The sequence below is a fragment of the Manis javanica genome, chromosome 4 (genome assembly GCF_040802235.1).
Source record: "Manis javanica isolate MJ-LG chromosome 4, MJ_LKY, whole genome shotgun sequence".
Classification (NCBI taxonomy): domain Eukaryota; kingdom Metazoa; phylum Chordata; class Mammalia; order Pholidota; family Manidae; genus Manis; species Manis javanica.
In genome coordinates, this window is record NC_133159.1 from 6,285,617 (window position 1) to 6,311,431 (window position 25,815).

The 25,815-nt window shown below is 38.1% G+C and overlaps 1 protein-coding gene across 7 annotated transcripts in view; it reads right to left on the reverse strand.

The window, feature by feature from the left end:
- Window positions 1-25,815, reverse strand: part of RERE (arginine-glutamic acid dipeptide repeats) — a 412,748-nt gene that overhangs the window by 139,928 nt on the left and 247,005 nt on the right. For all 7 annotated transcript variants that reach the window (XM_037000132.2, XM_037000128.2, XM_037000130.2 and 4 more), the window contains 3 exons: window positions 19,803-19,908; window positions 18,369-18,465; window positions 7,174-7,278 (listed from right to left, as the gene is read on the reverse strand). In XM_037000132.2, the coding sequence (XP_036856027.2) occupies window positions 7,174-7,278; window positions 18,369-18,465; window positions 19,803-19,908 (308 nt within the window). The remainder of the gene's footprint in view (window positions 1-7,173; window positions 7,279-18,368; window positions 18,466-19,802; window positions 19,909-25,815) is intronic.

Here is a 25,815-nt window from a genome sequence, read left to right on the forward strand (position 1 = left end):
ACAGACACATGAAAAGATGCTCCACATCGCTAGTCATCAGAGAAATGCAAATTAAAACCACAATGAGATATCACCTCACACCAGTAAGGATCACCACCATCCAAAAGACAAACAACAACAAATGTTGGCAAGGTTGTGGAGAAAGGGGAACCCTCCTACACTGCTGGTGGGAATGTAAACTAGTTCAACCATTGTGGAAAGCAGTATGGAGGTTCCTCAAAAAGCTCGAAATAGACATACCATTCGAGCCAGGAATCACTTCTAGGAATTTACCCTAAGAATGCAGGAGCCCAATTTGAAAAAGACAGATGTACCCCTATGTTTATCGCAGCACTATTTACAATAGCTAAGAAATGGAAGCAACCTAAGTGTCCATCAGTAGATGAATGGATAAAGAAGATGTGGTACATATACACAATGGAATACTATTCAGCCATAAGAAGAAAACAAATACTACCATTTGCAACAACATGGATGGAGCTGGAGGGTATTATGCTCAGTGAAATAAGCCAGGCAGAGAAAGAGAAGTACCAAATGATTTCACTCATCTGTGGAGTATAAGAATAAAGAAAAACTGAAGGAACAAAATGGCAGCAGACTCACAGAACCCAAGAATGGACTAACAGTTACCAAAGGGAAAGGGACTGGGGAGGATGGGTGGGAAGGGAGGGACAAGGGCAGGGAAAAAGAAAGGGGTTCTTACGATTAGCATGGATAATGGAGGGGAGGGGCACGGGGAGGGCTGTGCAACACAGTGAAGAGAAGTAGTGATTCTACAGCATCTTACTATGCTGATGGACAGTGACTGTAATCGGGTGTGGGGGGGGGGACTTGGTGAAGGGGGAAGCCTAGTAAACATAATGTTCTTCATGTAATTATAGATTAATAATAACAAAAAAAAAAGAAAGAAAAATTATTAAAACTGCCTTTAAAAGAAGAAGGCATGGTTTTTGCACCTACTTCCCCTTTCTTCTAGCCTGCAATCTGGATGTCCTGGCTACCATTCCATTGCCACTTTGAGCCTAAGATAACAGAAGAAGTTAAGGATAGCAGAGGGTAGGTCCCTAGTAGCTGTGGAGCACCATACCAGCCTGGGATTGGTTCTTTTCAAACTTTCCTTACATGACAGAGAAATAAAAGTTCTATGTTGTTCAAGTCTGTTATATAGTATTTTACTGATGGTCCTAATATTGAAATTCTTAGGTGTGAATCTTATCATTTGTTTCACCTGACTCAAGTTGATGGCATGTAGTTTCTTCTAACATTTAAAAATTTTTGACAATGCACTCCGTATTCAAAGATATTTTAACTACTGATACCCTACAGATTACTGAATGTGGGTGTGTCCCTCCAAAAAACTTTTACATACGCTATGTCAGGTGTCTTGGGTGGCTCTTTGGCAAAAGACGACTTTTTATGTTATCTTCTCACCCTGGAGTTCTCCCAATTCAAGTCCCAATTGCCATAGAGGGAAGGCCAAAGTTATGAATTGTAAGGGGAATTCTCCTTCTATTCCTCTTCTTTTTTTGTTCTAGGTTACCAATTCCAAAAAGGTTTCCCTGTCACTTTCCTCTAGTAATAGACATGATACCTACTTCACCCTTTCACCAAAGAATAGACCTTTGGTGGTCCTAGCTTTGTGTATACAGCTCTTAGTTCCAATTCCATAACCCCTTGAGATCAAGGCCTCATCTCCTATACCTGGTAGATACTAAAGCGAAAGACCCTTCATTAAGAAAATGAGAAAATGACCAGACACCCTCTCACTGGGCTGCTGAAGAATCAGCCTACCACTTTAACTTTTCAGCTTCTGTTAATGCTTGCAAGTTCAGCTCTGCATTTAAGTTTTCTTACATTTTATTCAATAGTTGTAGATGTTTACTGGCAAAAGGTTTTTGAAATGATCAAATCTGATTTTTTGTCCTATTTTTATTAAAGTTTTTATATGTTCACAGCCTGTGTTTCCAAATATACACATACTCTCAGCTAGCTCCAATGTTTGTCATCTCAGGTAAACATTTTGCGAATTCAAAGGTGATAGCAGAGGAAAAGCAAGCAAGAAAATATTTCTATCCAGCTCAAGCTTCTTGTCCTCAAATGCTACACAAAGACAATGAGCTGTGATGAGTAAAAAAGGTGACTTCACTAAAGCAGAAGTGAATTTTGAAATGTCTCAAATCCATATTAGTTTAAATAAGAGATCCAGATTGTCACTTTTCAGCTGAAATATAAAGATTTGTACTGAAAAAAGATGGTCACAATGTTATTCAGAATAATCGAACATTGAAAAAACTGTAAATGTTCAACACTATGAGAACATAAATCATGGGAAGCTCAAATAATGGTACACAAGGGGCTCATTACAAATGTTTCTGTAAAACATTTAATGACATGGTACTATGTTCATAACAAAAGATGAACTAAATAAAGGAATGTATAATTACATGTATATTAAGTATGAAAAATATTTTAATTATAATCTTAATAAATACATAAACACCTATATATATGCACACAAATGTATAGGGAGGAAAAGCACAAATATAAGGTTACAGAATTATGTACTGTTTCAGTTTGCTTCTTTATAATTATAATCTTAATAAATACCTAAATACCTATACACATGCACACATGTATAGGAAGGAAAAGCACAAATACGGGTTATAGAATTACACACTATTTCAGTTTGCTTCTCTAACTGTTCTATTTGTCAAGTTACTCTCTATTGAGCAACTGCTCTTTTTTTCCATTAGAAAAACTACTTTCCAACCAGGGCAGAAGAAAAGTAGGTTGTGTATGAATCAACCTGTGATGAACTCATAGAGAGGTTAAAAGCACAAGCTTTGGAGTCAAATAGGCTTGGGCACTATTCACTAATTGTATGCCTTAGGCAGCCATTTAATATTCATTTCCTCATTTATAAAATAAAAATAATACCAACCTCATTGAGCTTTTATGGGTATTAAATAAATTAGATGACCTGGCACAGGAAAAGCACCCATTACATGGTAGAAGTGACAGGCATCCTACGAACCATGAGTAGGTAATGTTACAAATTTGATTTCTGGAGGTCACACTAAGAAATATCAAATGCTAAACCTAGTAAAAATACAGCTCAAGATGTCAAAACCCACCTGTGTGTGGGAGAGAACAGATTCAGTGGTAAGAAACTGGAATTCACGTTTTAAGGATAATGAAATAAGGTTTCTCACAGTTAAAGATGCAAATTACAAATAAAAGGGAAAAACTAACAGGAAATCTGTGGAATTGTTTTAGAATCAGAGAATTTGGTATGAATTCATGGATCACATACAAGAGACAGAAATACAGATGTAAAAGTGTGCATTATCTTCCCCCAAAACACCCCCCCACCTAGAGCTCTGTTTACTCCCAAGGCCTGACAGCAGTGACATGGAGGAATGAGTATACCTCGCATTAGATATTGGTTTATAATTGTTGAGGCAGTTTCATTAGAGTTAACGAAGAAATTTATCTTATGTTTTTAGCAACTGCATATTTTTAAAGAATTTTATAATCAGTATTTCAAGCAGAGTCATTTTTTACCCCAGTGCTCAGACTTCCATAGTCTGCACAATGAAACAGATAATTAATGGTCTACCTGGTGGAATTAAGACTCTTGGCTAGCAGTTTATGTTTTGTTTTTAGACTTAACATTGTATGGGGATAAAAAAAAAAAGAACTTTGATATTTTTCGACCTTTTCTTCAAAAGAAAATTTGTAATTATTTTTGTAGTTCTCAAGAAGCAACAGAAAACCTTACAGTTTACAAAAGCTACCTACAGGGTAGCTTGTGCCATCCCCATTTTACTGAAGAGGAAACAGAGTCCAGGAAGTATAAGCCTCACCTACGGATACAAAGATGAAGCCGCAATACAGGATCGGAACCCAGGCTGCCTGGGTCCAAGACAGGCGATCTTGCCAGGTCATGGGTTTTAACAAAAGGCTTTAGCACTCCTATTAAATGGCTATGAGGTACTGCACAAATAAAAAAAGTAACTAAGGACAGTAAAAGAATGAATGTAACGGTGTCCCTATGCTCGTCTCCTTTTAAAGCTAAGACCTACCTACTTTAGTTCAACCAAGAACACTGGTGTTTTGGTCAAAGGTACATAATGTCTAACTAGCTGTTATGTATTAAGAACCCTGAGCTCAAATTTATTGACTTTATTAAGTTTCTAACCAGATTTTGGATCAGACCCATCAAACAAAATGAGAGCATTATGATATTATGTTGCAGAGCATGCTAACTACAGAAGTCAATTTGGCACGAATCTTATTCATACAGCAAGAGTGAATACTCCCTGAGTGCAGAAATGTTAAAACAAACTCCAAAAGCAAAAAGCCCAATTGCCTAATGGTTCAAAGTTTAGGCCAGCATTAGACTCAAGCATCTCTCATTTGTCAGCCCCTTGCAGCCTATATTCTACTTTACTTTAGAAACATCTGCCCCCCCAGTTTTTTTCACCCAATTAGGTTTTGCTCCATTAGTGTTATGGCTAGGAAGAACATAGTGTCACAATCCCTTATCTAAGATCCTTAGAGTGAAAGGATTTTCAGAATTCAGAGCTTTCGGGATTTAGAAAGGCAGTCATAGAGAATATTCCATACAGTGTGTAACACCCAGCAGTGTCTGGCCAAAACCCCTATTCTATCCTATCGGTACTTCTACAGTAAAAGTTGTGCAAATCCACACAATGAACTAAATTAATTTAATTAACTAATTAAATTAAATTAACTCACATAAGTTCAGGTCAAGTCTAACCATTAAATGAGTTTTAGCACCAAACTTAGCATGAGTATTTTTTATTTTCAGAGTTCTGAGATTTCAGAATTGAAGATAAGAGGTTATCAATCCATATTATTGTAGATACTTTATTAGTATTGATGATCCATACTCTGGAGAAAGAAATTAATGAAATATAGTACCTAATAATACCAAGTGATTCTATGCCAATTACCAAGAAATCCACACTCCCCAAATTTTAAAGGCAATGACCCAAAGAGAATTGTCCCACTCATTCAAATGGGAGAATTATACCAGAAACCAGCTCATCCACAGCCCCACCCTTCACAGACATGAAACAAAGACAGAAACAGAGGTCCATTCTGCAAAGGTATGCACCTCGAGCATTCTAAGGACGGGGTTGTCCATAAAGTCAGGTAGAAGAAATACAAAGATTTTGTCCATACTCTCAAATCACATACACTTTCTTGAATTTGAGTAGCTGTGGGAAGTGTACACCTGACCCCAAACTTCAGAGGCATGAGTGGCATCCAGGGTGAAAAGAGTGAGCTAGGACAGCAGGCACACTGGCTCTGCTGCAGCAAATGCTCACACTCATTTGGTGAGAAGTGGGAGGTGAGCCACAGCTTTGCTTCTAAGTAGACTTTCAGATGTTTGTTCACTTTGATTCATCCAACACACCTCATGAACTTTCAACCTATCAAGCATAAGTTAGACATAGGGAACACAGCCCTGAAATGAACAAATGGTCGCTAGGAAGCTCAAAGCACTAAAAGAAGTGATCCCTAGGCATGTCTCTGTGCTGCTTTTTCAGGCGACAAACAGTATCTTTCTATTGCATAATTAACCCATACTTTAAGACAAACTCATGATGGGAAGTATCAGTCTGAATGACTGCCAACAACACACAGTAAAAAAACGAGACAGAAACTTATGTGAGTCTCTAGCTTACCCAGCCAGGTAAGTTATGTATCACTTTTAAAAAGCATTCAACAAAAACACATGCATAGCCAAAACTAGTAAAAAAAATTAATTTGGTTGGTTGTTAGGAATTCAAAAGCTAAACAATTAAAACACAATAGTCAATTCACTAATTCAATTTAACTTGCATAATATGACAACTATTTATCAAAGTTAAATAAACATGGCATTACTGAAATAACAGACTCCCTTGTATCCAGAAAGAAATCAAATTGAAGTTATCCATACTTCACCTTGGTAACAGGAAGATATGACTAGGCAGTCAATAAATATGTATGTATAATAGACATTTCAAAACATAAGATGCTTTTGAATATTACCATTGATTAGCTAGCTTCATTGTCACTGAAGCAGGGCATACTTCTCAAAAAGAAAATAAAAGCTCAAATTTGCTGTTTTCTAAAGTAAAACAAAGGTAAGCAAAAAAAAGTGACCATTACACACTTACCCCTATAGTTGTTATGTAGTATATATAAAGAGAGACACCAAAATATATGCCCAAGTAGAGCCTCTTACAACCAATACAAAAAATACGTTGCCTTTTATTGACCCTAGGTTAACCATCTGAACAGTACCATTCTAAATTTTACGTATAATTTCTTGGCATCTTCTAGGGAAATAGTTTCACTAAAATAATATCCATCTTTCAAGTACACTTAATATAGTTCTTCCACTAATTTCCTTAAGCCAAGCATATTTTCTTTATAAATCCTTATAATTTGTAGATTATGTCTTAGATGTCCTAAGCATATAACAATTACCCACTAATATATTCTTTTTAAAATCCTGAATAAAACATGTAGTTGCATGAGTGTTACAGGATAAAAATATGAATGCGTATGCTCTTACAGAAGTTCTTCTATATGCCAAGTTAACCTATGGTCTATTACAGACATAAACCAAGAATTCTATTAAATTACTTTGACTCTATTGCTTTTAATTTTAGAAATAATAATTTTACCTCTTACACAGATCTTACCAAGACAGTTGGGAATTAGATGTACCCATCTCATACCAGCAGTCTTGCTAAAGACATTTCAGTGTTCCTGGGGTTTCATTAAATGGAAAAGACTTTCCATAGTGTCCTAATGTTTTCAATATGGTATCATGGGAGGCTTGACAGAATGTGCATAAAGCTAATAATCTGCCAATTCATAGTAAGTTTAAACACTTATCAATTAATCATGTCATTAGCTTGCCCTCTCTAAATCCAAATTTTCTCACTTTTCCTTTCCTCGATGAAGTAAGAGCAAACAATAAAGCTGCTTTAGACATCAAAGACATTAATTATAACTTCTTCCAAAGAGGTTTACTCCAGAATTTTGTATTTTTAGTTTTGGTACTAATATGCCCATATATGGGTGCATACACACACTTGTGAGAAAGTCAAACAGTTCTCACTCTGTGGGCCCAAGTGACTTACTTACCTTGTCTCAGGATTGTAGCCTAATATGTAGAAAAATGAATCCACTCGGGCTTTAAACTCTCTAGCAGCAAATATGTCAGAAAAATGGGATATGTTACACTTCCCTCTGAAAATAAACAAACAAAAGTACATTAGTAATACCATTATTATTTTGGAAACCAAAATACTATTGGAGACATATAGGTGGGGGAAGATGTAACTAAATCTGCATCACTGTGAGAGCATGCAGGATAGGGCTGCAGCTCCACAATTACCAATTCAGAAGTTGGGAGCTCCCAAAAGAAGTCAGAAAATGTCCAGTACGTATCTTTTGTTTCATAGCTACTTCAACCCACAACTTAACAGCTTACCTGCTTTTATCTCAGCATTTTAGTCATAGAATAAACTTATTTAAACCACAAAGATAAATTAAAGGCAGGACTGTGGTGAAAGGATAGTAAACTAGAAATGATGGGAAATTTTAAACGACAGTTAAATTACTTTACAAAAAAATCCCCCTGAAGCCTTTCTAAATCATGAAAGCAAAATGGGTCTTTTCTTCCTGCTCCCTTATGAAAGGCAGAACTGTTCAAATTTTTCTTCTCTTTTAACATGCAAGAAACAAACTTGGAAACTAAAACCTAGGGTTATTTTGACTTTAAATATGTGGATGGGCTCTAATATATAAACACTTCACAAATTTTCAGGTTATGTTGAGTGACTGTTAAGTGGAGAAAAACTTTCCCATGGAAATACTGCAATGAAGAGCAATAAGGTTTCCAGGTTCATGTACCAACAAATGTTAAAACACAATATGGCTGAAAACTCCACTACAGAACTCCTTCATCAATGTTTCCATGCACCAAAAATAAGTATCAGAAACATACCGTGCAGTAGGGACCACCTTCCTGTTTACACACACACATGCATGCACGCACTCACACACTGGAAGAATTTCCAGGGTTCTCAAGGGGGCTGGAAGGTTTTCTCCAACTCCCTCAGCAGCCACAGAAGGTAACTTTAATATCAAGTGGAAGCCAAAGGCTGCAATCAGAGTAGATGGACTTGGAGGCTCAAAAGCATAAGCAGGCTGCTTGCAGGGATGTGACCCCCACTGCTTGGTAAGGCATTCCACTTCCACAGGCCTCATGAGTGAGCATGTCAAAGACATACCAGCTAACGTCTGTGAAAGAAACTGCTGACGGCTATCAACATGGAGAGAGACGTTCATTCACTTCCTACCAAGAAATTAAACAGCAATGTCCTCCTTTCCCATGGTGCTTAAGTAACTGTGACCAATGCCTCAGTAATGGGCAGAAGCAAAGATGGATTAAGACGATCTCCATTTGTAAAATTAAACAAAAATGTTACTGATTTATTAAAGTTCCTTTGGGAACTACTGTTTAGAAGGATAGATAACACAGGACTATGAAGTGCTTAAAATGGGGCTGGCTAGTACAACTGATGAGAACTGAATTTTAATTTTATTTAACTTTAACTAATGTAAACATATATAGCTGCATGTGGCTTGTGGTTACCATGTTGAACAGCACTGATTTATGTAACATTTCCATCATTGAAGAAAGTTCTATTGGAAGTACTAAGTTGTAGGTTAACAAGATACAATTAAAGGAAAACATGAGTTGGTATCAAACTTTCAGGCCCAGGATCTATCTCTCTAGTATTTAACTGTAATTAAAATGTTTCCAGAAGAGAAAAAGCAAGTAAGATCATTTTTACAGATGAACAATGTACATACTCTGCAACTAACTACCCATCTATCTGAAGGGACTTCGTTCCTAAAGCCTGGAAGATACAGACAAGCTACTTTATAGTTAAATAGGGATAAGAACACCTACTCTACCTATCTCATAAAAACATTAAGATAAAATAAGAGGCTATGAAACTCTACACACTATTCAGTGCGATGTAACATAAGTTTATTTCCATCACTGACTATTACTAAAGGGAACTGATTTCACTTTCATCACTATCACTCAAATTTAGGTTTACCCTTTAACTTGAGTATTAATTCATGTATTAAAGGTATAGAAACCCTATCAACCCACAGTTGGCAATGGAAATCAGATTTGTTTAGGACAGACTTTTTCAACCTCAGCACTCCTGACATTTTAGACTGAGAAATTCTTTGTTGTCAGGGGCTGTCCTGTACTTAGCAGCACCACAGGCCTCTATTGCACAGCACATGCACACACATACACACACACATGCACACACCACTGTGACAACCAAAAAGATCTAAAGACATTGCCACATGTTCCCTGGGAAGGACAACACAACTGGTCTAGGGAAAGCCAAAAGCAGTGGGAACAGAAGCACATCATCTGATAAATGGCTATGAAACTATAATAAATGGAATTTTATCTACCATTATGTCCTCTACTTACTTCCTTTTAATTATATGAATACTGATTTTTATATGTTAATTTTATATCCTGTTACTTGACTCAATTCTTCAGTATTTGATATAGTTTAATCATTGATTCTCTGAGGTTTTCCAGATATGCTGTTATTTGCAAATTAAGTTCTACTTTTTCTTCAACCTTTTGTAAACCTTTAACTCTATTGTGCCTCTAATACAATGTGGAAAGTACTGGAAATAGTGGGCATCCCTGTGTACCTGATCTCAGTGGAAATGTCTCTCAGGTGTTCCCATTAAATACACTAGCTTTAGAAATAATCATATCATAACAGCTTGGAGATACAGTTTTATTCCTTAGATTTATTAATTGGCATATGACATTAACAGAGTCTCTAACAGCAACCCTACCTTGCACTCCTGGAATAAATTCTAATCAATCATGATGCATTTTTTAATGAGATACTAGGATTTTTCTTAAAAGGATTTGATTAGAGCTTATGTTTTTCTCAGTAATTTCTTTTATCTTTATCATTTCCTTTGTGCTTTGCTGTTTTTGTTATTGTTCACAACAACTTTATTCATACTAGCCTAGAAACAACTCAATCTATCCACAAGAAAATGGGCAAACAAATCATTGTATAATGTAGTATTGTAAAATGAAATACTGCATAATACAAAGGAAAGAGCTACTAAGGGCACATCATGAAAAAATCTCAAAGATCAGATGCTGAGTAAAAGAAACCAGATACAAAAGAAGCACGTGATTCCATTTACATGAAGTTCTAGAACAGGCAAAAGTAACTGATGGTGAGAGAAATCAGAATGGTGGCTTCTTGGTGGAAATTTGGGAGAGGAGAGTAGCTGAAGGGACCTTTCTGGGATGATGGGAATATTCCATGCTTTAGGATCAAACAAGTTTATCAAAATTCATGAAAATGTAAACTTAAAATCTGCATTATACTGTATATTGGAAAAAAGTATTAAAGGGAAAAAAATGAGAGCCATTAGCATGTAGCTATAGCTTTTTAAAGTTGCTGTTTTGGCCAGTTAATGAGCCCTCCTGTATTTGGCCTGAGCACTGGTCAAGGCTGAAGACAGGATTGACATGAACAGCTAAGTCCATGATGGTTTGACTGGTTGGCCCTAATGCAAAATATTTTTCAATCACCTTTTGCTAAAGGGTAGTGCTTACATTTTAAAAAGTGTATGTGTCTATCACTTTAAGTCTTCAATATTTTTTCTGCAGAACCCTGTTTCTATCATGCTCCCTCTCAAAACTGGCACATTATTTGACAGTATTTGTGGAATGGAAGGGGAGAAAATTGTTAAGAAGAAACTGCCATCATTCCCACCTTGCTGAAATGCCTGGTTTCAGAGCCTGCGAAGGTCCTGCACACTGCACTGCTAATGTGATGCTTCACTGGCAACAAGTATTACTAAAGGCAGGGAAGCCCCCGACTCGGGGTTCTTGCATTCACCAGTCACAAAGGCTTCCTGGAAAAGACTCATTTCGGCAGCCCTTTGGTGCGGTGCCCCATGGAAGTATGTCTTGGGCACTGCATCATTTGAGTCCTCTGGCTAGTGGGAGAGGTTATTTTGAAGTGAATGAAGGAGACAGAAGAGAACCTCCCTATGCAAGAAAACCTCTATCAGCAAGAAGAGAATACCATGAAAACCGTGGTCTAGAAATTCATTCCTTTAAAACTATCCATAACTGGTAGTCTTTGCGTATCTGCAAGCACATGCAGACCTCAGAGAACCTGTGAAGAGGTGGCGTACGAGCATTTACAGAATGCTTACAGTGGCATGTTTGTTTAAAGCTCTTGTTATCATTCTTACTCAAAAAAGAAGGGGAAAAAATATTTTGAGACAGAGTCAGCATCTTGTCTATCTTTAAGACATTTGATTATTGGCATAGAATTTTTTTTTAACTTTTCTGTTTCTGATTCTTCTGTTTTGCTTGCCTTTCAGTGTGTTATTTCAACATTTTTAGGTTTCTATCGACTGGTTTAGAGTGTTCTGGCTCTATTACCCTACATAGTTTTCTCAGTTTTACATAGTGCTCTAAACGTAAGACATACAACACTACTTCCACTTATGTCCCTTCTCTTCTCCACTTTTTTAAAAAAGTAAGTATTTTTTCTATATATGCTAAGTACATCTTTCCATCTCTCTTTCATTCCTTTGATTTACTTGTTGCTCATTTCATTATATAAGCTGAGAATTTAATTCATTTATTTTTTCATGAGTTTAGTGTAACTAGTTTTCCTCTGATCATTGCTTTAAATGTATGCCATGATTCTGGTATACAGTATCTTCCCTGTCATTTTAAGAATTTCTTTAATTTCAGTTTGTATTTCCCATTCTACTCAAGAGTTGTTTAATGGGAAGTTTTAAGTTTCCAGGTGAAAGGGCCTTTCTGTTCAGGTTTTTGTTTGTATATAGTTTTATTACATTTTAATCAAATAGTTCTCTTTGTGGTCTAATAAATACATGGTCAGTTTTTGAGAATATGCCAAGGTACATAGGAGGAATGTAAAATTAGGGTATAGAGTTCAACATATTTGTGTAAGATTAAATGCACAGGAATACATGTACTATGAAAGGGGAAATCTCTTTGAGGAAAATTCTTAAAATACTCCTGAAAGACACACAAGTAAAAAAATGGGAAAACATCCCCTGTTCTTGGATAAGAAAACTCCGCATGGCATTTCTCCATAGCTTGGTCTATAACCTCAATACAAATACCAACTAGCTATTTTATGGAAGGAAGCACATTAATACCAAGATTCACATGGAAAAACAAATATCTGGATAGTAGAAACTAACCTTTCAGATATTAAAATATGCTGTAAAGCCTCTATATTTAAAAGAGTGTGATGCTGGCACATACACAGACTATGAAAAGTAGAACAGCAAGTCCAGAATATGTACAGAAAATAACAAATGACAAAGGTGACATCTCAAACCACTGTGGTAAAGACAGACTTTTTAGTAAATTGTGCTGGGATAAGTGCACAGAATTCCTCTTTAAATATGGTATAGGAAAAGGTTTTCTAACTATGACTCAAAGTCCTGAGGGGAAAAAAGAAAAGACAGATAAAATGTGAGTAGATAAAAATAGCTTTGTGTAACTAACTAACTAAATAAATAAATAAAACCCACACACATATACCAAAGAAAACTGACAGAGTGGGAGAAAATATATGCAAAATACATAATAATGTATAAAGAAATTTTTAAAAATGAAAGACAAACCCAGGAGAAAAGACATGAATAGAAATTTACAATAAAAGAAAAAAATTCTTCAAACATATCAAAAAATGCTCAAACTCACCCACTGTTAGCAAAATAAAGTAAAACAACACCGAGATTCTATTTCTTACCTATCAGACTGGCAAAAATTTTAAAAATAACTGAACACATTGTATTGGGGAAACGGGAAGTCTCATTTGTTGCTGGAAGGAATGCATATAGGTATATGCTTTCTGGAGGAAAACCACATATGCACAAACCCTCAACCCAGCAATCCCTCTCCTATAAATCTGCCCTAAAGATATACCTCCAGCAATAAGGAAATACATATGCATAAGGATAGTCACTGCAGTGTTACTTATAAATGAAACATCCCAGAAACAACCAAAACGCCCACACGTGAATGAGCTGAATAAGCAATGGAGCATCCGCACAGTGGAATACCATGCAGCTGTAAAAAAGAATGAGGACCAGCTCTATGAACTGACATGGAGTAATTTCTTGAATATACTATTAAGTGAAAAAGAAGCAAAGCACAAAAGAATATTTACAGTATATACCCTTCATATAAGAAAGAAGAGGTGGTAAGAATATAAACATGTTTCTCCTTATTTGTGAAAAGAAAAACCAAGAAGGATAAACTCAGAAGTAAGGCGATCAGTTATTTGTAGCAGGTGGGTGGGAAAGAGAGGGACAGATGAGGGAATGGGAATATGGTAGCAGTGCTGAAGACCGTGTGTTTTTACTGATCCTCAAAACCACAGCAACAGTCCATCAACCATTACATAACCAAGAAACAAACAGCCCAAACCAACCAGGAGGAATGCAGTCTAACAAATGAACCTAACCGGACTATAGATGAGTGAGACACCACACTGTGGAGGTAGGAAAGAACACAGCCGACCTAAACAACTTTGGAAAATAGTTGGGACTGTTTTCCAAAATGGACTGCTGCTTCCCCTCTCTGCTCTCGGCCACATGAGAAACCAGGAAGTCCACGGTCCTAAAACCAGAAGAAGGGCCTCCCAGACCCCAAACACATGGGCACTCTGATCTTGGACTTCCAGGCTCCAGAACTGTGAGAAATGAATTTCTGCTGTTTACAAACCACCAATCTGTGGTATTTTGTCATAGCAGCCCAGAGTAAAGACAGTAGTAAAATTCAAATAGAGTCTTTGTTCGATGGTATTATTGTACTAATGGTAATTCCCGGGTTCTGGTAACAATAGCACAGCTATGTAAGGTGTTGACACTGAGGAAGACTGGAGAAGGGAAACTCAGACTTGCAAGTTTTCGGTATGTCTAAATGTAGCTCCAAATAATAGCACTTTAAAACAGTCTTCAAGGGTAGACAGAACATGCTACTCAGCTGGCTGTCCCCAGCCTGAAGAAGTATGTACAGACCAAACAATAAAAATGCTGCAGGTTGAAGTTATGTCACATGTAAAAACAACTGTAGATTACAGTCAGGAAATGAATTTTAAACTGCAAACCTGAGAGCTCTGAGATACCATGAAGCCCCTTAGGAGACCTGCAGGAGCTAAGGAAGGGCCGGGGGACCGTAAAGAGATGTAATTAATCTGTTTCGATCACTACACATAGGTGATCCTACTGCCTGTAACAAGGTAAGGAATTCAGGATGAAAAGGAGAGTAGAATAAAGAGCTAATTGAGGGTTTCCTGGCCCTGGGCTTCCAGAAAACTCACTCTAAAACATACTCCTTTAATATGAATTCCTGGGTAAAATGATAGATAGCTTGTAACCTGAACTACTTTAAAGATAATTTTCTTTCCAAGTGATTACTTGAAGTAGGAGGAAGACAATCAAAAAGTTGGAAAACAGCCCTTAAGCCGATGGGACAGTTATGACCTCCTGTGTAGTGTTCCACATGATACATGAGAATTCTTTGCTACAAGTGTACAGTAAATCTGACAGTGCTGCCCAGGCCACATGTTCACAGCCAAAGCACAAAACAATCTCTCCAGATCCTCTGATCATCAATACAACATCATCCTTAGGGTGAAAAGAGGAGAACAGCAAATTCCAAGCTACAAGTCTCAGTTAGCTTAATAAAATATATCTGCTCATTCTTAGATCATCTAGGGGTGAACTAGAGCTAAACTCTTCTCCCCATACCGGAAGCGATCTAAGTAACCAATCAACCCAGGCAACAGGCCACAGGAAAGTAAAATAAATGGATGCCAAGTAACTGTACTGCCAGTAAGTCAGTACAGAATCACATTTATTTCACTTCTTTTCTTCCTTTTACACTACTAAGAACCCAATTCAGCTTCAATGAGCATAAGCACTACTCATGCTTCTGAGCGTCAGATACTCTGCAAGAGACTTTTTCACACAACTTAACTTAATAGATGCAGAAACAGAAGATGTACATTTGGTTCAGGGTTTTGTCACTTTAATCATGTGACCCTGAATTTGTCAAAAGAATGGTTCAAAAGTTAACAACCTTGACCTTGGTCACAAAACTATGTGGCAGAGCCAGGATTCAACCTGAAGTCTCTCAGTCTCAATCTGGTGCTTTTTCTGTACTTACCTGGGAGTAAGAAGAACTCAAAAATACTCTACTCAAGATACTGACTTTATATATAGTTATCGACAAATGTAATGAAGAAAATAAACAGTCATAGAAACTTAGCTTGAAAGGGAGGGATGACGGGAAGCCAAGGCAAGAATTCCCATCAGCAGCAAAGCAGCAATGCTGGACAACAACACAGATTTCTACAACTGTGAGGATCCCATAGTCTTTTCTGGGAATAAATTTGGTTTGGGTAGGGAAATGCTATAATTTTAATTTATGCAGAAGAGGCTACAGAGGAAGTTTTTTCCTTTCGATTCCTGATGGCTAAAGGATAAAGCTCTCTCTCCTCTTATAACCCAGCCCCAGCAGCTTGAAAAAGGAAGTTATACATCAGTTTCCTCCTGAGTGAACAGAACAGCAAGAGTCCCCTCAGAGTTACTCTGAGCCCAGCAAAACCACACAGCTGAGCACTTGGGTCTCTGGAAAGGATGGTGCTAAGCACTAACACTAACAGTCCATTTTTTTCTTTTTGTCCTCCACGTTTTCCATTACATTCATGTGATCCTCCTTCATGGCCTACAGACTATATTATTTGTCTCTCAAAACAGAATTTATTTTTGGCTGTGCTGATTTATACCTACAGAGAAAGAGAAAATTCTTTCTGTGGATAAATGGTGAAGAAGAAATTGGAAGAAAAAGGTAAAGCTTAATCCCCTACCCCCTATATTTTAAAATTAAAGTAATCTAGCTTTGGTGAAGAGAAGAACAAACAGGGATTCCTGAAGGCACTGCCATTTGATTCTGTTTTTATCAGACATCACCTTACAGTAAGCACCCTGCCACTGAGAAAGAGCCACATGAGATTACTAAGCAATATTAAGAACCATACAGATGAGCTTCAGATGCTGGCAAATGTCAATATACCCACAAATATTTACTGAGTACCTACTAGGCCAGAGCATTCAGTAACTATATGACCACTAGCACCTCAAGTCTTTAGGACAAAAAAAAGTCAACTGTCAGGTAACACAAGAGATGCTCTATTTCAAGTTAACAAAACCAAATTTAAGATGATGGTTTTATAAAATCACTTTATGGACACTCTAAAAGAAAATATCACAGGAGAAAAAACCAATCAGTAAGTGTTCTAGTTACATACACAGTAAAAAGAAGATAAAGAAATTACTACTTTACTACTCTAGCCCTTTAGTGGCCAGTGAAGGTATAATGGCCTATATTATGTATCTCCAGAATATATCTGATTGTAAATCCAGTTAAATTCATCTGGACCCAACTAGAATTATTTGAGACAACCGGCTCTTCTCAAAATGCTGAAATAAAAGGATTCTACAAACCTGAATAGCCTCTGATAAATACTCAAATATATTCATTTTAAGCAAACTTATCAAAACATGTTGAATAACCGGAGCGACATATCTCACATACTTGTTTCAACTTCAACTCTAAATTGCTTAAAATCATTTGCCTCAACCAATGAAGCAAGATGGAAAGAGGAGGAGGAAAAGCATGCAAAGTCAGATAAATAATCCCAGCATCAAGCCACTTGTGCCAGCAGCAAACAATTTAATGGTTCCATTGTCAATCTATCTGACCTTCCATTAACCTGCTTTGTTCAGCATCCAGGTTAATATCAGAAAGCCACCACCATAAAGACATAAAAAGTGTCTGGGAATTCTGGAAGAAGTTTATGAATCACCACAGGAATTCTCTAAATTAACCCACAATCCTGTAAGAAGCCAAATCTAACCACATTCTCTCTCTTCTTCCCCTACAGTGAGGGTTGGTAAGCTACGGCTGGCAAGTCAATTCTGGCCCACTGCCTGTTTTTGTATAGCCTGAGAGCTAAGAACAGCTTTTACATTCTTAAATGGCTAAAAAAGAAATCAAAGGAAGAGTAAAATCTCCCGACATGTGGAAATTAAATGAAATTCAAACTTCAGTGTCCATAAACAAAGTTTATTGGTGGACAGCCAGCCCACCTATTTACATATCACCTATGGCTTTTGTGCTCTGATGGCTGAACTGAGTAGCTACAAGAACCATACAAGATTATTAGGCTCCAAAACTGCCCTACATTCAGAGTTGCTACTAATTTGCCTTGAAATAACTGGCTTTAGCTATGTAACTCTGTACAAAGAGACTCCAGATGTTTCTACCATCTGAGCAATGGAGAAATTATTGTATTTCATTATAGATTAGCTAAAAACTAGCAAGTTTCTATAACATTTTTTAAACCACATTCTTTCACAAAGAAATTATTCTTTCACCACTTTATTATTTTCAGTGGGAAAATTTATAAGAATATGACTTATCTTACTTCCTCTACCATGAAGAAGCCCAAAGTCTCCCACTTATGTACAAAATATTCAAGAATATATATGGGTATCCTTTTTTGAAAGAGACAAAAAAACACAAGGGTACAAAAGCAGGGGCTCATGGTCACTTTTTAGCATAACTACCTAAAACATTAACCCTAACTACGTTATTTTCTGGCTTAGAATAATATCTTTAATATATTCTCCCTACCCCCAAGTTTTTAGTAGGTGATTTTTCATATACATAGTACATTGAAAGAATAGGTCAATGAAAATTCCTATAAATCTCGATTACATGCTGCCATATTTATCTCATCCACTTTATCTTTTCTAGTGGCAATGACTGACTGAATCTTGAGGAAATAATCTGCAGACCATCCAAATACTTCACCCTAAATACTTTCACAACCAAATCCAGGATAACAGTTTTCAAGGAAATAAAAGATGCAAAACTATATAGAAAGGGTACAAAAAGAAAATGGAGGATGGAGAGAGGTTTGTTTTTCTTTTTTTTCCATACAGACAAGTAAAGATACAGGCAACCTCTGAAATCCCAATAATCTACAATGCTGGAGTGTTACTTACCAAGATCACAAGAATAATCTATTGATATCATGATTATCAAGAGATCATAGCAGCTCAGACTCCCCACCTCCCACGCCTGATGACTTCCTCACAGGAGGGATCATGGCTCTGGCACTCACCTAAGGGCGGCAGCGTGGTATGTGTCAACGTAATCAGAAATGAAGAGCTCTCGGTTCTTGATAACAGGGTCTGTAATGACAAGTTCTCTTCCAGAGTCTGTCCAAAAAAATTAATTAATTGAGAGGATATTAAAATTGAGCTTCCCAAAACAATTAGGAAAATTTTGCAGATGTTTTCTTTCAGGTTCACCTCCCACTAAAGAAAGCACAACAAATAACCAGGCCTGATCAGCACAATAAAGAAGAGCAGTAAAGTAGAGCAGGATTAACAGAACAAAGTGTCCTGCTGGGCATGTTTTATACTCTTCATTAAGTCCCCACAGTTTACTGAAATGCATTAAGCACAAAATGAAGGAGAAAGAGAAGAAATAACTATCCCATTTTGGCAACTTGTAAACTACTAAACTATTTAGATATCCTGTCCATCTTGACTGCTAAATATTTCAGGATGGAGTGAAATCACACTTTCTGTTGAAATGAATAATCAAGTTTTTTTAAAAATAAAGAACCATAATTTACTTTAACTGAAATTTTTAAGTTTCAAAGGAGAAAAAAACTAGTTAGACAGAAAAGAACATCATTTTTCAAAAATGCTTCTGACTATGGCTTGTTGACTCAGAACCTATCACCACAGCGGTGCAGACGAGTGGGAAGAGCACAGGCACCAGGGACCCACCACCGCTGGGAAGACAGCGGCCTTGGCAACTCCTGTGGCAGCTGCGCCACGACTTCCTTGCCTGGGAGTGGGGAGTAACAAACCCTAACTTACATGATCAATGGGTAACAAATGTGCACCAGCTGGCATGAGGCCTACCACTTCTCAAAGATCAACAAAAATGAACCATTATACATCTGAATTAATGTAAGATACATTTTATGTACATATCTCGTGCCAATGAAGTTATTGAAACTACAATGCCAGAGGGAGAAAAAAATAGAAGATGACGTGAACTGCCTTCCTACTGTTCTGAAAGTCAGGACTCAAGCTGAATTCTAAAACGTTCAGGAAAGCTTTGCTTTAAAACCTGAAGTTTACAACCCTGAATGCTGAGATGTTCAATAACACAGATTACTGAAAACGAAAAATAAAATAAAATATAATCCTATCGGGCTTTTAAGTATGATTAGTTCATCATTAGGTGAGAAAAAGGAATTTAAAAATGGAATTGTTATGTCCAGAGACAACCTATCTGATTCCAAGTATAAGAGGAAGTCTCTATTAGAATATGCTCTGGTGGTTTTTTTTTTAAAGTAAAAATAATGAAAGAACCCAGCAAAAAACAAAAAGAACATTTCAGTAATGTCCTTATTCATAAAAAGATTTTTTATGGAAAAATTTTCATAGTGGCTATGTCCATTTAAAGAATGTTTCTAGAAAGAACTTTGCCCAAAGCTAAGGAAATGTATGAACCAAACCAGAAAGGACATATTTACCATTTTCATTATGTCGATCCTGAACCAAATGCTGATACACAGAATCTGGAACTTCAGATTGACGGTAGTACCATTTGACGTTCATGAGTAGATGATCCCTCTTACTCTGAAAAGGAAAATCTAACAGCATTAGGAACAGGATTTCAGGTGCTCACAGGTGCATACCATACCCATGATCAAAAGCCCCTGGAAACAGGTGGACAGGCAGAGACGGGGACACACAATTGCCACCAGGACCACAAAATTAGAGGTCAATCATGAGGTCAAATTTTATTTTTTTTTAAATCCTAGCCATAGACCCCTCTGATCCTATCCCTTAAAGTTGCTTATTCCAGGAAAAGAAGGAGACTAAACTTGAATCTATCAATCTCTCCACTTTAACTAATAATTCACTCTGTTTTTTATTTAGCATTATCTACACAGTATGACATGAATACATCTCCTATCTTCATCATTCATCATTTTCATAAACATTTATAAATTGTGTCAGCCTACTGTCAAGGCCAGTAAGGGCAGTAAGTTAGAAAGAACTTACCCAGCAAAGCCTGGCACAAAGTCATCTCTCCAAGGTTTGCCTATCAGCCAAACTGAATTACATTCTCCATCCACTTTACTGCCTTTTTTTTGCATTTATTGATACATGGCAAACTAACAGAGCCAACTATGGTAATGAAAGTACAGTGATGAAAGTACTATGGGTCCATACAGCAGGGACCCAGTCTTATTTATATTTGAATTTTCAGAGAACAGAACACCTTGTACATAATTATTTGTGAAATGAAGAGTTCTATGACGATCAGGGTCCCAAAATGTTTGTGAGACACTTAACCATGTTACCCCCTAAAGTTTACCTTTGTTCCTAGTTCACTGAAAGAGTAAAAGATCACATGTTGTTCCCCCATTCGAAGGCCCCTGGCCGTGAAATGTTTCAACATGGACCTGCACTAAAGCTTCCAGTGGCTCATAAAATACTTTCCCAGGTTAGGGCTTTGAGAGACCCCCACGGTGGATACAGTATTATTCCTCTTAGCAGCTTCTATCTTCTCATCACAAGTCAGCAGGTCAGAAATCAATGCAGGCTACAATTCAAGAAAGGCCTCATGATCATAAAGGAGATGACTAAATCATAAAGGAGCCTTCTTTAATGAAGATGCTTTCTGCTTAACTGAGAGGCATACATATATAGTCTTCACTAAAAGGCCAGGAAGACTCAAAAATACCTTTGCTAAAATACTTAAGCCACTTAAAAGAACCAGAAAGAATAGAAAACCACTGCCAAAAGTCCTGACTGAGCTCAAATTGGAAGTGCTATTCCAAAGTAAAATATCATAAATAGCAAAATTTGTACTTTATAATTAACCATGTCAAATAGGCCTACAAAAATAGGACATCAGTACTGGTTTGAATACAGATTATACACAAAAAACAGGCCTACATAATGGGTACTTTTTAGTTTTTATACATTTTGTACTTTATATGCTATGCTGTTTTTTACTGCAGCTGAGAAAATGAGGATAAATCACTGTTACATAAAAATTATTTATATTACATACAGGAATTTATAGATAGGAGCAATTGCTTCCATCAGAGGATTACGGAGGATGTAATATCTGACCTGGGAAGAAATGGGGAAGATTTCAACGGATTCTTTCTAGCCACAGGAGGAGGTCTGAGAAAGAGACAAAGAGACAGTGTAAAGGCTATTGAGATGCACGTGATCCATCTGTGTGCAGCACAGGAAAAATTCAGCTTGCTATTGACAAGAACCTGAATCCTGGCTATAGTTTGGCTTTTAGTGGCCTTCTAACTCTCTGGGACAAATGGTGTCTTCTGTCTGCACTGCTGACCAAATACCAGGCAGTGGGGTACCAAACACCAGGTCATGGGAGAGCAGCTAGAGAGCCACAGCTCCCTGGGAGCGTGGGAAAGAACAGGACCAGGATGCCCGAACACTCGTCACGGGAAGGAAGAGACAAACCGGGGGAAGGGGCAAAGCCTGGGATAAACTCACTTAAGTAAATATGTTGCCTAACACAGTGTTTCTCAACCTCAGCACTACTGACCTTTGATCCACAAAGTCTGTTGTGGGGTCCATCCTGTGCACTATTAGATGCCGAGCAACCCTGGCCTCCAACTACTAAATGCCAGTGGGCCCTTCCCTCATTGTGACAACCCAAAATGTCTCCAAACACTGCCAAATATTCCCTGTGGGAACAAAATGACTCCCAGATAAAAAGCAATGGTCTACCAGTTTCTGTTTTATGAAAAACTAACCCAGAATGGTAAGAATAAAACCTGGCTCAAGCACCACCAGATGAGGAACATGGAATACAGGTAAGAATACAGGAAAGTCTGTCCTGGTTCAATTCCCAACTCCACCACTTCCCAGTTGCATGACTCCGGGCATATTGATAAGATTCTCTGAATGTTCCCAGGTGTGGACAATGGGGGTCCTGAAACCCGCCTAAAAGAACAACTGAAAGAATTGACAAGATGGAGAAGTACTGGGAATTGAGTACTCAGATTTGAGTGCTTTTCTCTCTGTTAGTGGGTGACTGTACCAGTGCCTCACAGAAAAATTTCAAGAACTTTGTTGAGAATTATGGCATTTATTTCTGCAGAATATGGTTTCTTTTAAGAGATGACAGTGATCTCTAGTCATTGAGCTACTAACCAATGGATGCTTCAATGGTCAGTCGTGAATTACTTGAGAGGACACAAACAAATTCAGATCTACTCGCAGTACTAGCAACGACGCTTTAGGATTTATCCTTCTATGTATTTCTGTAACACATCTGAGAAGTCTGAAAAACTAAAGGGCAACAAAAATAACCTTTTAAAGGAACCATAACTGGCAGTCATCAATGTATATTTCTCAGAACAAAGCCAGTGATTCTGGTGACCTCTGAGGCATAGTGTAAGAATATAGTAATTTATCCTCCATTTTCCCCATGGTCCCAAGCACAGAAGCCGGTGAGTATTATGCCTAGGGCTTGCCTGGGCTTACCCCACCTTATCTCTAAACATCCCGACCCTCCCCCAAAGCAAGAGGCCGAAAGGATCCGCCAAAAGAATCCGCCAAAAGAAAAGGCACCACGCTGCTGCCCTCTCTCTCTCAGTCTCTGTGTGTCTGTCTGTCTTGCTGCTCTCTTTGTCTCTGTCTCTCGTCCCTCTGCTCTCTCTGTCCCGCTGCTCTCTTGGGTGCTCTCTCTCTCTCTCTCTCTCCCCCCACCCCCGTCTGGGGCAGCCACTCTCTCCTTCAGATAATAAAGTCTCTTGCGTGGGCCCGTGTCTCCTGAGTCACCCTGGGTAAGGAGGGTCGCGGTGAGATACCCTTTCATTGGTGCCGTGACTCGGATGAGGCTCTCCCATTGACTTTGCTCTTCTTCTGGGAACCCTCACTGCCCGATCCTCCCTCCTCCACGGGCTCACCGTCCATTTCCCCAGTCTCTCGTCTTCTCGCCCAACACCGGCCTTCAATTTGGTAAGTCTCCCTTTCATGGTCAATTTAAATGTCCCTTTGGAATCTGGGAAGTGACCGCTGAGTGTTCGGCACCCCCAAGGGCTCCTCCGGGACAGGGGCACCCCAAACCACAACTTTCAGAGTCATGGCTGATCCCCATAGTCGACCCTTCTCTGCCTCCCCATGGTGAGAATCCTCATTCACTGAGGCCCGGTCTCCCTTTATCTACGTTTCTACTTGACTCAAAAACTCCTGGTACCAGGTACCAAGCCTCCCCGGCGTTTTCGCCTCCGACCCCACAGGCAGAGGTGGTGACGACCCCCTAACTGTGCCTGCTCTTCTCCGCGACCTTCTCAACCGCTCACGGACGCCTCAGCGCCTTCTGAACGATCTTGTTCTCACCATGGGATCTGGCCCCTCCATTCCCGCAGATTCACCGCTGGGGTGCTTACTCAATAATCTAAAGCCCCTCCACCTCACTCCAGACCTCAAACCCGTTCGCTACTGTAATGGGATCTGGCCACAATATCCCTTGGACAATCAGTCTAAATGGCTCCCAAATGGCTCTTTAGATCCTAAAATTCTCCGCGACTTATACAACTTCTGTGAGCGTACAGGCAAATGGAAAGAGATCCCGTATATCCAGGCTTTCTCCTACCTCTGAACCAAGCTCTCTCTCTGTCTCCCCTGCAATCCTAAACACCTACTACTTGCCTTAAAATCCACACCCCTAAGCTTTTTTCACGTTCCCAAATATCCTCAACTGCCTATAAAGCCCCTAGACAACACACCACCACGGGCTCTCTTGTCACCTCCTGGCTCACGCCAGGAGCTCTGTCTGTCCTCTCACTGTATCATTACGTCTCAATCTGTATGTTTGTGTCTAAGTGTGTAAATGAAAAATATTTTTCTATCTCCGGATGGTATTAATAAAAATTGATTTAAAGACAAGCTCTTGTAAAAATCAGGCATTCTAAAACTTCCAGAAAATTCTAATAGAAGATATTAAGCATTAATGCTAATTTAAGTTGAACTGAATAGACATGTCCTTATGGTTATCAGCTGCCTAAGTTTACCTAAAGTCATTTAAGTTGATGCTATCTGTTAAATCTTTCAAAGAAAAATGCTTAAAGTGAAGTGTAGCTTCGTCTAATGTGAGTAACTATTTAAGCAAGTGCCTTAAAACTTAACAGCTTCCCACAATCAAATTCAAAAAAGTGCTTTTTACCTCTAGTTAAGTCTGATATTTTCCAGAGGGCCCCTGGAACATGTTAGAGGAATTTTTTCTCATTGGAGAAAGTATTTGGCTTATTTACCTGCTTAATTACCTGGAAGGCACTATCACAGAGAATGATGCTAAACTTTGTTACTGAATGTTTTGTGTTACAGAAATATCCAAATTTCCCTATGACAACTGTCTTACAGTAAGCTCTCATCAGATCTTTAATCATTGTCATTTGCAAGTCTTTTGTCATCTATACTCACTGTTTATTACTCCTAAACTAGTAAAATAGATTTCAGCAGAACAGGTATTAGCTACATAGGATTAAGTAAACTAAGGAAGATGATTTTGGTGGCTTTTTGTTTCGAATGTTGCTGATAAAGTGTTTTAAGCTTTTTCTCTTAAGCTGACAACAGTTTAGTAAATGACTGCCTTTATAAGCAGAACTGAAACTTTTATCTTTCTCTCTACCTGATCCCTCCAGAATTTAAAACCTCTCAGTGACTATTTTTATATTTCATGGCAGTATGTTTATTTGCATAAGTTCAATAAGAATCTGCTTTCCTTGTAAGAAGACCAATTAAAAACACTGGTTATATTACCAAGGTTTTGACTGGAATGTCATACCTGAGAGACACGTGCATAAAGCTCAGATATGAACAGATGGCTTTAAGGAACTAAGGTTGACTTTATAAAGCCAACAAAGCCCCTTCGAAGAACTGGCCTGGTACCTTGCTTACAGAGTTCCCAGCAGCCTGACCAGGTGAGTAAGGAAGGTCACTTCCTGGCAGGTGCAGGAAACTCAGGAATGTCTTGGGAACCTCAAGAACAGAGGAATTCACCCAAATCTACAGGTACTGCAGGCACAAGCTGATGGCAAGTCTGGCTTGGCTTTCTGGCCTCAAAAAACCCTTTAAAGTTCAATCTGAAATTCCTTACAAAAAGTTCCAGCAAAGCACATTTAAAAGATCCCATGTAATCAATTACTCTTCTTGCAGCACTTAAGCAAATAATCAAGCCAAGTGTTACTTATTTTCTTAATCTGGCTACTTCTAATAAAAATGAGGGTGATTTTAGAGAAAAGTACTGTTTCAATAATGCTGTCTTATCTATACTAAATCCTAATACTAGTCATTGAGATGTAAACTCGATCCAGAATTCTGGTTTCCCCATGATACCTGGCTATGATTCCCAATTAGACTCTTCATATTTCTAGTTCTCATATTCAGCCATGCATTCTTAATCTCGTCAAGTTTGTCCTTCCAGAATGGAAAATCCAACTCCAGATGTTGCTACTTAACCTAATAACACAATTTGTTCTATCTTGC